At 51.1% G+C, this 13,064-nt stretch overlaps 1 protein-coding gene across 3 annotated transcripts; it reads left to right on the forward strand.

Annotated features, from left to right (window-relative positions):
• Positions 1-420: 420 nt before the first annotated feature.
• On the forward strand, positions 421-6,966 carry LOC107056669 (zinc finger CCCH domain-containing protein 11A-like). 3 transcript variants are annotated; one of them, XM_040705283.2, is made up of 8 exons: positions 421-1,225; positions 2,177-2,368; positions 2,563-2,614; positions 2,866-2,955; positions 3,758-4,264; positions 4,677-4,837; positions 5,279-5,346; positions 6,098-6,966. In XM_040705283.2, exons 2-8 carry the CDS (start codon positions 2,315-2,317, stop codon positions 6,612-6,614), a joined length of 1,449 nt encoding a protein of 482 aa, XP_040561217.1. In that variant the 5' UTR covers positions 421-1,225; positions 2,177-2,314; the 3' UTR covers positions 6,615-6,966. The 3 variants fall into 3 exon arrangements, with proteins under 3 accessions (XP_040561217.1, XP_025009009.2, XP_025009008.2); XM_025153241.2 differs by lacking the exon at positions 421-1,225 and adding an exon at positions 1,639-2,063; XM_025153240.3 differs by lacking the exon at positions 421-1,225 and having other exon boundaries at positions 2,089-2,368.
• The last annotated feature ends 6,098 nt before the right edge of the window (positions 6,967-13,064 follow it).

A 13,064-nucleotide genomic window follows, 5' to 3' on the forward strand; every position in this document is an offset into this window, starting at 1 on the left:
GGTGAGTGATGAGAAGAATGGCAGATGGGAGGGGCTGGGATGAAGACTGCCCTAAACTCTCTGGAAAAGAAAAAAAAAAAAAAAAGGCTATTACTACATATTCAGATTTCATCAGGCATAGCTCTGGATCACTATGAGTTTAGAGGCTGTGGATATTGCTTATTCTGAAAGCAGAAAAGTAAAGAAAATTGGGAAATGGAAAAAAAGTTACTTTGATGCAATTTATTCTTGAAATATTCTCAGGTAGACCACACTCAGGAAATCTCACTGAGATCTTGTGGGCGTTACCAGCAGGCAGACAGAGCACCAACTCTTCTGCCTTTGCCCAGTTGGCTTCCCGAGAAGCAGGTGTCCGTCCTCAGAAGAGCCACAGGACTGACTTAGCTAAAAGCCTGCGGATTTTCCCAAAGCTGAAATCCTCCCAACTCCTGTGCACGTCCCAGCTGGAGGCAGCAAGGAGGTAAGGCCTCACTGGGGTCTGATCGTGCAGCGCTATGTGTGTATCCAGGGTTCCCTTTCCCCAGTGCCGAATCCAGCTCTTGCTCTTGTTAAACTTCATGTGGCTGGAGACTGCCCAGCTCTCTAATTTGTCCAGATCTCTCAGCAGGGCTTTTCCACTCTTGACACAAGAGTCAGCAGCTCCTCCCAGTTTAGTACTCTCAGCAGATTTGTTTTTATTGTTAGTTTGTAAGAGGAATTTCATCACAACTCTGGTTGGATACTGGAACTTATCCACACCTAACACGTCATGTACTTGGAAAAAAAAGGAAAAAAGAAAAAAAACCACAAAAAACCAACGTGGCTTAATAAGGGGGAGTAGGTAAGGCCTCACTGGGTCTGATCGTGCAGTGCCAGAGTGAGAGGGTGACCCGACCTGGCTGCACAGGGGTCACCTGCATTTCTCCTCTGGTCAGCTTAAAATGACACGCTTGGGTGTTCTCTGTGTTTCTTTCTTCAAACTGGGACCGAGTAGGTGTGTCTTTCCTCCGTTTATGATGAAAGCACGGAAGGGATGCATACGGTTGCTTGGGTCACAATCGTTGGCTGGAATGGGAAGGCCTGGCCTACAGCTTGTTACCAGTCCTGGTGCTCTGCCGTGCGTGCTGCACTCGCAGACTGAGCTCTGGGCCTTCCTTTGCAGAGATAACGCTGCGAGGTCACGTCAGAAGCAGCGCTGTGCTGTGGACGTGAGCTGGATGCACCTTAGACTGAGCGGGCTGAACAGGTGAGTTGAATTGGTTGCTGGATGGGTGCTGGAAGGTGTTTCAGGAGAAAAGCCCGGATGGGGAAAAGGTCCTTGCGCTGCCCGTGCCAGCTCACACTGCACCCTTCCAAATGATTGGGGCCAGGGGTATTTGGTTCCTTTTCAGATGCCGTAAGAGCACTGATTTCAGAAAGAAAGAAAGAAAGAGAGCGTATTCTCCCAGAATGCCCCTCTTCCCCAAGAGCAGGCACGGCACAGCAGCTGTAGCAGCAGCCTTCCTCTGGCAGGGATTCATTCCCTGAGCCTGGGCAGCCACCAAGGAGGAAAAAGACAGAGACAACAGGAGAGCAGGTCCTCCCGGTTCAAATAGAAGAAAGAAGGAGTTATGGATTAAGGGAAAGCCATCCCATCATAAACAGGTGCTACCTAAAAATCAACCGTCAGTGATTTGGGACTGGCCTCCACCTGAGCTCATCTTTATTGAACGGGCTGTCTCAAAGCATGCATGGTTGCTTCCGTGGTGTGGAACGTTTTCTTTACTGATCCATGGCTCGCATGTTCTGCCTTATCCAGCATACGCTTAATAAAAGCTCACACCAGTAACGGTGGTGGCAAGCCAGGCACTCAGCTGGGGGCACTGACTCTTCTGTGACGTCACCAAGCACAGCACTGTGTGCTCTGGTGACACGCATGCGCCCTACCGCCACAGAGGCGCTGTGCAGGGCAGTGGATGTGCCTGTCCCGTGGCTGCGCCAGCCCTCTGCTGAGGGAGCACTGTTGGCTGTGGGAGTTGGACGCGTGTTCCCAGTTCTTGCTTCCAAGTTCTACTGAAGGTTGCTTGAGCGTTGCGACAGTTCCTGTACGCAGCTGACGTCAGGGCATTTCCCCCCTCGAGAAGCTAATCGAGCACCAGAAGAAGGCAGGGAAAATGCTTCTTGCTCATTATTTTTCACCTCTTGATACTTTCTTTAGGGTTACTTTATTTCCCTGATCAAGCCAGGAGAAGGCTTCCATTCCAAGAAGGAGCGAAGGCGGCTTTTTCCAGGAGTGGCAGCAGTCCCTGTGGAGAGATCCTTGAGAACCTGAACTTGTTCTAGGAATTTCTCCGGCATGGCCAATCAGGGAGATGGTTCTTATTCCCCTTCTCACTCCGCATCTCGCAAGGTATGCTTGGGTGTCTGTTGCTTTGTTTTTCTTGCTTTTCTTCAGTGCTAAAGAGGGAGGGGTTGAGTAGGAGGATGCTTGCTGCTCTTTGGTCCACTTAGTAACCTCTTAGATTCTGTCTTTGGTTCCAAGAATGAAACCTAATATCATGGTCAATTCTCAGGCTGTGCTTTTTTGTTGTTTGTTTTTTTAAGATTCGATTGAATCGATGTGGTGAGATGTGGAGAAAACGGAAAGCCTCCGAAGGTAAGAACTTCTTGTAAAGTAGCGTTGGGGTGCCTTCATCCAAATATGACGGCATGAAGGGCATTTCTGATGTATGAGAGAGGAAAATTGCAGTTCTGCGTCGGCTGCGGAAATGGCAAAATAATAGCCAACAGCTAAGGGGCACATGTAATAAAATATGCTTGGGAATTGGAAGACTGTGGTGGGCTGTTCTGACATTGTCCTCCAAAGAGCTGCTCTTCAAGTATTCCTTGTTTTCTCTTGGTCTGAAGCTGACGGGAGTGGCATCGCGGTGAAGCGCAGCCTTGTTGAAAGTCTGGATAAGAAGCTGGAGGTTGATGAAGCACCAAAGAATACTCCAGGTACTCAGCGGGCATTGGAATTTGATGCACAGATGTTCTACTTAGGCTTTGTGCTTCTTCTTTCCCGCAATTCTTCTCTTGGCATGTTGCTTGAGCTCTTAAGCCCTGGGATTTGAAGTTCCCTCTGCCATTCTGTTTTGAAATGCGACCCCAAAGTTGGCATTGATGCAGCCTGTGTCCTTTGTTCCATTCAGTTTTGGAGTGCTAGTCCCCAGCTCTGGGAAGGAGAGACTAGGATTGTCCTCCGTACAGACCAGCACACGGACAGACAGTAACTGGACATTCTATATGTTATCTGACTTACTTCCATTCATTTAAGAGCACTTCCATACAGCTCTAAAAATAGATTTGAAAGGGTGGGGAAAAAAAAAAAAAAAGCAACCTGGTTCTGTTTTCCTGGAGTGCTGAAACTCTTCTGATGGCTGTTATCAGAAATCTGGTCTGGGGATGTGGTGTTTTTCCACTCGTGCATCTTCTGTGAACCCTCCCAGGGTGCAGTGCACTTAGGCACAGGTAGAACAGATCCACTGCCAGGAGCAGGAGTCTGAGATGCTAATGGAGAGACGCAGTCAGAAAGGAACAGGATAGGTTTGCGATTTTGTGTAGCAGCTCTCTCTGGAGGGGGCTGGTCTTCAGAATGGAACAAGCGGCTCAGGAGAGGAAAATGATTTGCAGAATGACACTGTCCTCAGATGCATTTCTGTGAACACCACAGAGTGGTTCTCCTTAGTATTGTGACACATCTTGGAGACTGGAAGTATTGTTGGACTCTCTTTATATCTTGGTGCTTCTTGTTTCTCAGCGACACCAGAGAAGGCTGCTAAATCTATGGCAGAAATCCACGTGGAAACACTGGAAGAAATCCGCCAGGAGAAAGCGAATCGACAAGGCGGAACTCCAGCTCGGCTCCCGGCTGCAGGGCAGTGTGACACGGAAGAGCAAGGCAGAGAGACAAGACCTTCCCAGGCAGTTTGCATCTCAGCTTTCTCCCAAGCCCAGCCTCTAAGAAAACGTAGGCAGTCAGAAGAAGGGAAGCCAAATGCAGATGAGTTGCCTACCAAGAGAAGGCTTCTGGGTGAAAACAAGATACAGAGCATCCTCACTCCATCTGTTGCTGGCCAAGTGAAGTTGGAAGAGCCAGTGCAAAAAGTCAAGCCTTTAGAAGAAATCCATATTAAAACCCTGGAAGAAATCAGGAGGGAGAAAGCTCTGCAGATTCAACAGAGGGACGAAAGCGTGCCAGCTCCTCCAGCACCACCTGCACCTGCCCCAGCACGGAGGAGATTGATCAGGATCCCAAAGCTAAGAGGTAAGAAGTTGCTTTAGTACCTCCCTGGGGAAACGCTACCCCTATCAGCAAATTGAGTTTGCACTGGGTTTGCTGCTTGTGCTGAGGATGAACAAGTTTAAGGCTACAAAGTCTTTCTCAAGCATGTATCTTTCTAAAGCATGTATCGACTCCCTACAGTAAGGGCCCGTTTCTGTCCAAAAGAGCGGGGGATCAAACATCTCATTGCTAAGGTTAGATTTGCTTTGCAAAGAAAGAAAGAAAGAAAGAAATGTGGAATGGCTGAGAAGAGCTCAAATGCTGTGTGGATTGCACACTGTAGCCTTTCTCTCAGTATTGCACATGTGGAAATAAACCCATGGAGGAAAGAGAGGTAGTCAGGGTTCTTCCTTTCTGCTGCTGAACAACGAGATTTGGTTTGTTTCTCTTAAAGCACCCGCAAAAGAAGAAATGACACACGTGGAATCCAGCACATCTGTTCCTGAAGCTGTCTGTGCACCTGCACGGAAGCGCAAGGCAGCTGAGATGGGTCGCTGTGCTGTGAGTGCCACCGCTGCTGGCACGGAGGAGCCTCCAGCTAAACGTGCAGCTGTGGTAAGGACCGTGGCTGAAGCTGTCGTGGATCCCCAGTCGTAGTGATAGGGAAGCTTGACATTTCTCTTGGGGAAACGGTGGAAGACTCAAACATCTACAGGCCTCCTCTGTCCCTGGTAGGCGCGAGCTGCCTGCAGGATTCCTGCAGTAACCTTCCACTGTTCATTAGAGGAACGGCGGCGTTCACGTAGTACTCTGTGATTCCGCCCTACTGGGATTCCTCTGTGGTGTGAAGGATTTGGTCAGTTAGTGCTGTGTTCTCTAAAACACTGGAGGTCCTTAGTAACCTTGAAGGGAATCTGAACTTTCTTTGGGAGCACTGGGGCTCTGCCTTTGGATTAAGGTTCAGCAGTGCCAGAGGGGATGGGAGGTGGCATGGAGGAAGAAGCTGCTCAGGAATGTTTCCCTGTGCATCACTTGTGCTGTCTTGTTTCCCCCTAGGCTGCTGCTCCAGCCCGGCCAGAGGACACAGTGGTGACCACACCTGCAGCAGGCACACTCCCAGACAGGTGATGACCACTACTTGTTTTTTTCCTTAGTCGCAATGTTTTTCATGAACTGTAAGTGCTTCCATGCCTAGGAAAACTGAGGGGTTTGATATAATTGGTGCCAACGACCGTCAGAGAAATTTGTCATCAGAAATAACGTCCCAGCTGCTAGCAGGAATGTGCATTTAGATTGTTAACGTGCTGCAAGTTGGTACAGTGTTCCAGAGACCTCATGGATTCTCTGAACGCCTTAGTGAAGATGAGGTGAAGTCCTTCCAGTTCCTTGCAAAGTGATAAACAAGGAGTGGCCAGCTATGCTTTTCAGTGCCACCTCAAGAAGCAGAGACTATGACAGCACTGCTAGGAGAACAAAGAGAAGGGATGGATCAGACTCCTGGACTGGCAATCGATCTCTGCTGAGCACGTCATGAGAAAGAGAACGGAAGTAGTGAACACATATCTGTGGAGGTTGACTTCCGAACATTATTACCGTCAAACTAATGAAGGTGGCAAAGTGCCTCTGGCTACAAAAATTGGACCATGCTTGCTAGGCCCCAACTGCTCTGTCTCCACAGATCAATTCCCGCACTGAAAATTGTGCCTGCTTTTGGACTGGACCTTAACGGTAGCCCCAGGTTTAAGGAATGACAACTCCCATATTGGTAGGAGTTGTAGGGAAGGTTAACCACAGATTTTAGAGCTGGTCTGAAGAAAATGCTTCTCCAGTCCAGAAATGTCAGGTACTGATTTTTCTCTTCCTTGTTCTCCCAAGTCCTGGCCTGCATCTGGGATGCTGGGCAGAGTCAGTGTCACAGTCAGAAGGCTCGAGCTCCGCTTCAGCCTCTCCTGAAGTTACAGCAAGGACACAGCAGCTGTGCTCCAGCGCGGCCGGGAAAGCGCCCTTCTCTGCAGAGGATGACTTGGAGAAGCTCATGCTGGAGCTCTCAGGAGGAGATCGGGAAGGCGTGGTGGATTTGGAGCCAGGGGCGGATGTGGATGAACTCCTTCGGGAGCTCTGTGACACGCCTCTGGGATGCTGGGCAGAGCCTGTGGCACAGTCAGAGGACTCGAGCTCCGCTTCAGCTTCTCCACAAGCGGCGGCAAAGACACAGCAGCTGTGCTCCACCGCGGCCGGGAAAGCGCCCTTCTCTGCAGAGGATGACTTGGAGAAGCTCATGCTGGAGCTCTCAGGCGGAGATCTGGAACAAGCAGTGGATTCAGAGCCTGAGAAGGATGTGGATGAACTCCTTCAAGAACTCTCTGACATGATTGAGAGCGTAACCGAATAGTATTTTCATAGAATCATAGACCCACAGAGTGGCCTGGGTCAAAAATGACCACAAAGATCATCTCGATTCAACCCCCCTGCTACGTGCAGGGTCGCCCACCACTAGAGCAGGCTGCCCAGAGCCACATCCAGCCTGGTCTTGAAGGCCTCCAGGGATGGGGCATCCACAACCTCCCTGGGGCAGCCTGTTCCAGTGTGTCACCACCCTCTGGGTGAAAAACTTCCTCCTAATATCTAACATAAACCTCCCCTGTCTCAGTTTGAAACCGTTCCCCCTTCTCCTGTCACAATCCACCCATAATCTCTATATTACTATCCGTAATTCTGCCATGTTAAGAAAAAATTAATAAATTATTTTTATATATACTCTGAGGCTGTACTTTTTCTTGCTGATGCTTTGCAACTATTTCTTAACTATTTTCTCAAATTTTGGAGGCTTTTATGACTTTTCCAGCTAGCTGCGGGGATCCCTCCTTCACTCCAGTAATTCAGGTGGGTTCTGCCCCTTTCTGTCTTGGTGGCATCGGAGTATCCTGTGCACCAGTGTCCTCTATCGCATTACGCTCCTGTGCTTCTGACATGCTAGACCATCTAATCGATGTAATCCAATTAGTCTGATTTTCGCTTTCCTCCACCTGACTCGAGGCAGGGCCCTTCTAGTACTGCTTCTTTTATTCATATTTCTATCCCACTGCTTCACTGTGTCCCCACTGTCACGCAAGCAGGACCTCAGGGTGGCATGTGGTGTGTGTGTACCCACCGTATATAGTGTAGGAGAGAGTCTTGTCCATGCAGGTGGAGACAAGGGTATATTCCCATTGAATTGCTGGACCCCTTGGGAAAGCTTCTCCTCGGCTGAAATGCTGGTTGATGGGGAGGAGGAGAGACTTTCTTCATCTTGCTGGCTTGCTCGGCCAGCCAGTCCATCCACCATTTGTTCTTCTCCATCTTTCCAGGTCATTGCTACCAGTGAGCTGGCATTTGGTGATGGTGCATTCCGTGCCACTTTTTGCCACACGGATTGCGTGCAGTTGATGCTATCTGGATTTTGTGGTGGTTGTTCAGGCTAATCTTATGCACTGCCTCCAGCACTGCTGGAGATAGGGGATACCTCTTTCCATGCTGTTTCTCTTGCCTGGCTGACGTGTAGCATCCTACCTGTAGGGACACCTTTCCTTCTCAGCTGGCAGGAGTCACATCCAGAGTGGGAGAGATTTTCCCGGTTTTGCAACCGCTTGGACAGTACCTCCTCCCTAGAGAGGCAACCCAGCTGCCTGACTTCCATGCCCACTCAATCCAGGCTGTTGGCCCCATCATCCCAGCATGTGAGCAGCCAGGTGACAATGGGTTCACCTGGACGATGGCTGAACTTTTTTCTGCGTATCTCACAGCTCCTGTCGGGACTGGCATTAGGTTGCTACTGGCTCATGTATAACCTCTGCCTCTTCCTCCTGCTCTTGTGATGAGCCTGCTATGGAGTAGCCTTCCTCATCCTCTTCTTCCTTCCTTACTCAATGAGCTGACTCTCTTTTCCATTGTTTCTGCTTGTGGGCAGGAGTGACGGATACCAGCACAAACTGATTCTTTCCTTCAGCCACAAGCCAGACCTTACCTGGCAGTTCATATCTCAACGTTCTTCCGAGCCATGGCTGTAAGAAAACATAGGCAATCAGAGCAAGAGAAGCAAAAGGCAGACAAGTTGCCTACCAAGAAAAAGGTTCCGGGTGAAAACTAGATACAAAGCGTACTTGCTCTGTGTCTGGCAAAGTGAAGCTGTAAGAGCCAGCACAAAAAGTCAAGCTCTTAGAAGAAACACATTCATTCCCCTGCCCTGTTTCCCTGCTGGCCGTAGTTAAGGTCCCTAACTCGAGGTGGCTTCCTTCAGCACCAACACAAAGACCTTCTTTATTTTGGTACAAAAAGATGCGCATCTGCAGTCTGTGGCCTACGTGACCCCATCACCACCAGCTTTGCTACGACTCTTCTGCTCTGCTTTCGCTGTAGGAAATGCAAATTGCTGCACCAAAAGCAACAGCTTTCTGCATGGAGCTCAGGCTGTGATGGTGCTCAGGGCCAAACTCTCATCCCGTCTTGCTGGCCAGGACCAATGCACACGGATGTCAGCCACATCTGCTTGCCCTTCTGTCTGGTGAAACACACCCGCGGTAGCACTGACCGCTCAGCCAAACAAAACTTGGCCAAGAGGTTTCTTTTACAGTGGATCAGAGGAAGCAGTACTGGAATTTCCAGTAGCGTACAGGTAATGCTTTTGCTTTTATTGTTAGTTTGTAAGAGGAATTTCATCACGACTCTGGTTGGATACTGGAACTTATCCATTTCTAACGTGTCGTGTACTTGGAAAAAAGTACCTGGGAGCCCTGCTGTGGTGGCTCCAACAAGAGACGGGGAAGATCTCTGTCAGTGGCTTGGGGAGGGGCTTGTGGCACAGAGCATTGCTGTGGGCTTCCTGTGCATGTGTGCAGCTGTTGAGGCAGCCTTGCTGCAGGAGATGCAGCCGTGTCTCAGAGGCCTCACACTGCGCTTCGGTAGGACTGACTTGCCTCCCATCAGGGTCCTCCTGCATCTGGCACAGGCCATTCAGCCAGCCCTGCTGGCCACAGTGCCAGCGCCCTTCTCTGCAGATGACGACTTGGAGAATCTCATGCTGGAGCTCTCAGGAGGAGATCTGGAACGAGGAGTGGATTTGGATCCAGGGACGGATGTGGATGAACTCTTTCAGGAACTCTGACATGCCTCTGGGATGCTGGGCAGAGCCTGTGGCACAGTCAGAGGACTCGAGGTCCGCTTCAGCTTCTCCACAAGTGGCGGCAAAGACACAGCAGCTGTGCGTTACTGGGGCAGAGAAAGCGCCCTTCTCTGCAGAAGATGACTTGGAGAAGCTCATGCTAGAGATCTCAGGCGGAGATCGGGAAATCTGGAAGGAGCAATGGATTCAGAGCCAGGGGAGGACGTGGATGAACTCCTTCAGGAGCTCTCTGTCATGCCTCTGGGATGCTGGGCAGCGTTTTGTTAAAGAAAATTGCATAGTGTATGAGAAGAGCTCAAATGCTGTGTGGATTGCACATAGTCTGTGATTCCGCCTTTCTGGGATTTCTCTGTGGTGTGAAGGATTCTGTCACTTAGTGCTGCATTCTCTAAAACACTGAAGGTCATTTGGAGCAGCTCACGGGGCTGGGAGGCCTGCACCAACCCCTCAGCCTGCTCCTGAGAGAATGCACAGAGGGCACGGTAAACAGCCGTTCGGAAGAACAAGATGGCTCCTGGGATAAGAATGCCGTTTCGATGTGCTTGGATAATCCGGAATCATTCAACCGCCACAAACGGCCCTTTCGGCGAGGCACGCTGCTCTGGGGCGGACGCGTCCCGCCCCGAAGCACGGCACCGCCTCAGCGGGCTGAGGGGCAGCTCCCGTCGAGGAGCGGCCGCCGGGACCCGCTGCCCTCCTCGTGACAGCGGCGTTCTGACGCGGCGGGGCAGAGCCGGGGGCAGAGCCGGGGGCAGCGGCGGGATCGCCCCCTGCGCGTACGGTGGCGGCCAGCAGGGGGCGCGGCGACCCGTATGCGGCGCGAGCAGGGCGGGCGAACAGGGCGCGGCGCGGCGCGGCGGTTGGCGCGTGTTGCACGGAGGGCAGTTGGGCGGCGGGGCGGACCCCTAAGGCTGCCGATGTGCCGAGCCGGATGGTCTTCTGGAGCAGCTGACCAGGCTGAGAGAGACGGCCGCCAAGCTGAGGTGTGTTCGGTGGTCAGAGGGGAAATTGACGCCTGGTGTCACACGGTTGTGCGGCCAGCCGGCCAGCCCTGTCCTGGGGTCCGGCCAGGAGAAGGCGATGAGCGGGCTTCAGAGCGGCAGGGGATAAGTACGAGCAGGGTGAGGAGGGCTGCTCCTCGTCTCTGCTCGGCTGGTTGTGCGAACGGTGTCACGGCCGAGGCTGTGGCTTCCATGATCGAGGTAGCACCTTGAGCAGACTGGGAATGGTGATGTGGGATGGGATGCAATCAGGAGGAGCAAGAATATACAGGAGAGCAAGCCAGCTGGGCTCATGACGAGGGCTTTGCTGCAGAGCTGATGAGGGAAGGGGGTGTACCGCTGAGTGACAGGGAAGAGCCAGGGAACACTGTCACTTCAGGAAGCAGCATGGAAAAACCTCACATCTGTCCTAGAGGTTTGTGGGAGGGCTCCTCTGGAAAGGTAGTGTGTCCAGAAGCCCACCTGAAAGGCCTCTGTACCTGAAAGGCCCGCAGCATGGGGAATAGTTGGCAACTGTGGTGCGCTTGGAAAACTTAGATCTTACTGCCATTGTGGCAATCATCGTGGGATGATTCACATAACTGGAACACCATCGTGGAAGGCATTAAACCTTTTAGAAGGGGTAGACAAGGTGGGAGGGCTGAAGGAGCTGCCCTCTGTGTTAAGGAGTGGATAGACTGACTGCGAGGAGCTCCCTCTCAGAAACATTCAGGAACAGGTAGAGAGCCTGTGGGTTAAAAATAAGGATGGGGCCAATAAAGGATGGCTGGTGGTCAGAGTCTGCTGCAGGCCACCTGATCATGAGGAGCCTCTTGATGGGGCCTTCCTGCATCAGCTGCTTGAACCTTCATGCTCGCGGGCTCTCATCCTGATGGGGGATTTCAATCACCTGAATATCTGCTGTCAAGACAGCACGGTGACCTGTGAGCAATCTTGGAGACTCCTGGAGAAGTCCTTAGAGGCAAGGTAGGGGAGCAAAGCTGTCTACTCTTTCAAGATGCCTTTCTGAGAGCAAGAGCTTTCCATCCCTCAGAATAAGAAAGCAGGCAGGGGAGGTAGGAAAGCGGCGTGGCTTGGCAAGGGCCTGCTGGTCCAACGGAGGGAAAAGAAGGGCAAGTACAGACAGTGGAAGCAAGGGCACGTCACCTGGGGAGAATACAGAGGTGCTGTCCAGACTTGCGTGGATGGGATTAGGAAAGCCAAGGCACAGATGGAACTGAACTTGGCGAGGGATGTGGAAGACAACAAGAGGGGAATCTACAGGTACGCAGGTCAGAAGAGACAGGCAAAAGAAAGCATACCTCCTCTGCTAAATGAGAGAGGAAAGTGGGCTGTAGCAGCTATGGAGAAGGCTGAGGTACTCAGTGTATTCTTTGCCTTCAGTCATCGCTGGCAGCCAGGATTCTCAGATCCCTGAACGTAAACCTCCGGGTGGGAGCTGTGGGAGCAAACTACCCCCACTGTAAGGGCAGAACAAGAGAAGGACTACCTCGTGAGACTGAATGTGTACAAGTCCGTGGGGCCAGATGATGTGCATTCCAAGGTCTTAGGGGAGCTGGCTGATGTGGTTGCTGAGCCGCTCTCCATCATATTGGAGAAGTTGTGGCTGTCAAGCAAAGTTCCCGGGGACCGGAAAGGTGAAAACATCCCTCCCATTTACAAGAAAGGGAGGAAGGAGAAGCTGAGGAGCGACAGACTGCCGAGCCTTAGCTCTGTGCCTTGGAAGATCAGTCACGGATCAGGTCCTCCTGGAAGATGTGTTAAAGCACACGAGGAACGAGCGGGTGATCCAAGACAGCTAGGATGGCTTCACAAAGGGAAAGCCTTGCCTGACCAATCTGATGGCCTGCTGACTTAAATGAGTGACTGTTAAGTCCAATGTTATGGTAGAGATCTTAAGTAGTAGGCTGTTCTTTTATTTAATGCCTTGCCTGTAAGTGAGCTCACTTATGGCTTAGAGATCTTGTAGGTGGGCGGTGCTTCGTACACGTAACAGCCAACAAATGCTCCAGTTCTTGGTGGTGGTGGCATTTAGTGTTACCCTGTACAGCAGTATCTATCACTGTAGCAAGGCTAATTTCCTCGTCCTTTGTATTCTGCCAAGAAACAGAGTGAGTTGTGTCACTTTTTTTTTCCCTTCAGTGCCCTGCTTGCAATGATGAGAGATCAAGTCACTACGTTTTCTTCAGCGCTGCAGCAGCGTTTAACAGAAGTGAGAGTTGTTGCACTTCTGCTGTTGCTTCCCCTTCCAAATACATCCATTTAAGTACACTGCTACTTGCCACATATGTCCTCTGAGTACACGGCTACTTGCCCTTCTGAGCAAATAAACTGCTACTTCGTAGCTATATCCTCTCTCTTCAGTACAGTAAACATTGCTGACTGTTCCAATTTAAGTCCTGTTTTTCTGTTGTAGAAAATCCTGAGAGCAGCTGCCTCATGATGGCCAGGGCGCTGTGCCTGGGAGGACAGCGGTTGTTTTTGCTCACGTCTGGGAAGTGCAGAGCACCACGTGGAATTGGAGAGTCCGGAAGCTGGGAGGCCCTCTGGAGGCCGTCCGTTCCATCACTTCACAGAAAGGCATTTCTGCTGGGTATCTCAGCACTACAGAAGGAAGTGCAGCAGTTGGGATCCTTGCTTCTGGTTCCTGAGTTTAGTAAGTTGCTCAGTTTTTGGTTTGTTC

Source organism: Gallus gallus, chromosome 8 (assembly GCF_016699485.2).
Source record: "Gallus gallus isolate bGalGal1 chromosome 8, bGalGal1.mat.broiler.GRCg7b, whole genome shotgun sequence".
Taxonomy (NCBI): domain Eukaryota; kingdom Metazoa; phylum Chordata; class Aves; order Galliformes; family Phasianidae; genus Gallus; species Gallus gallus.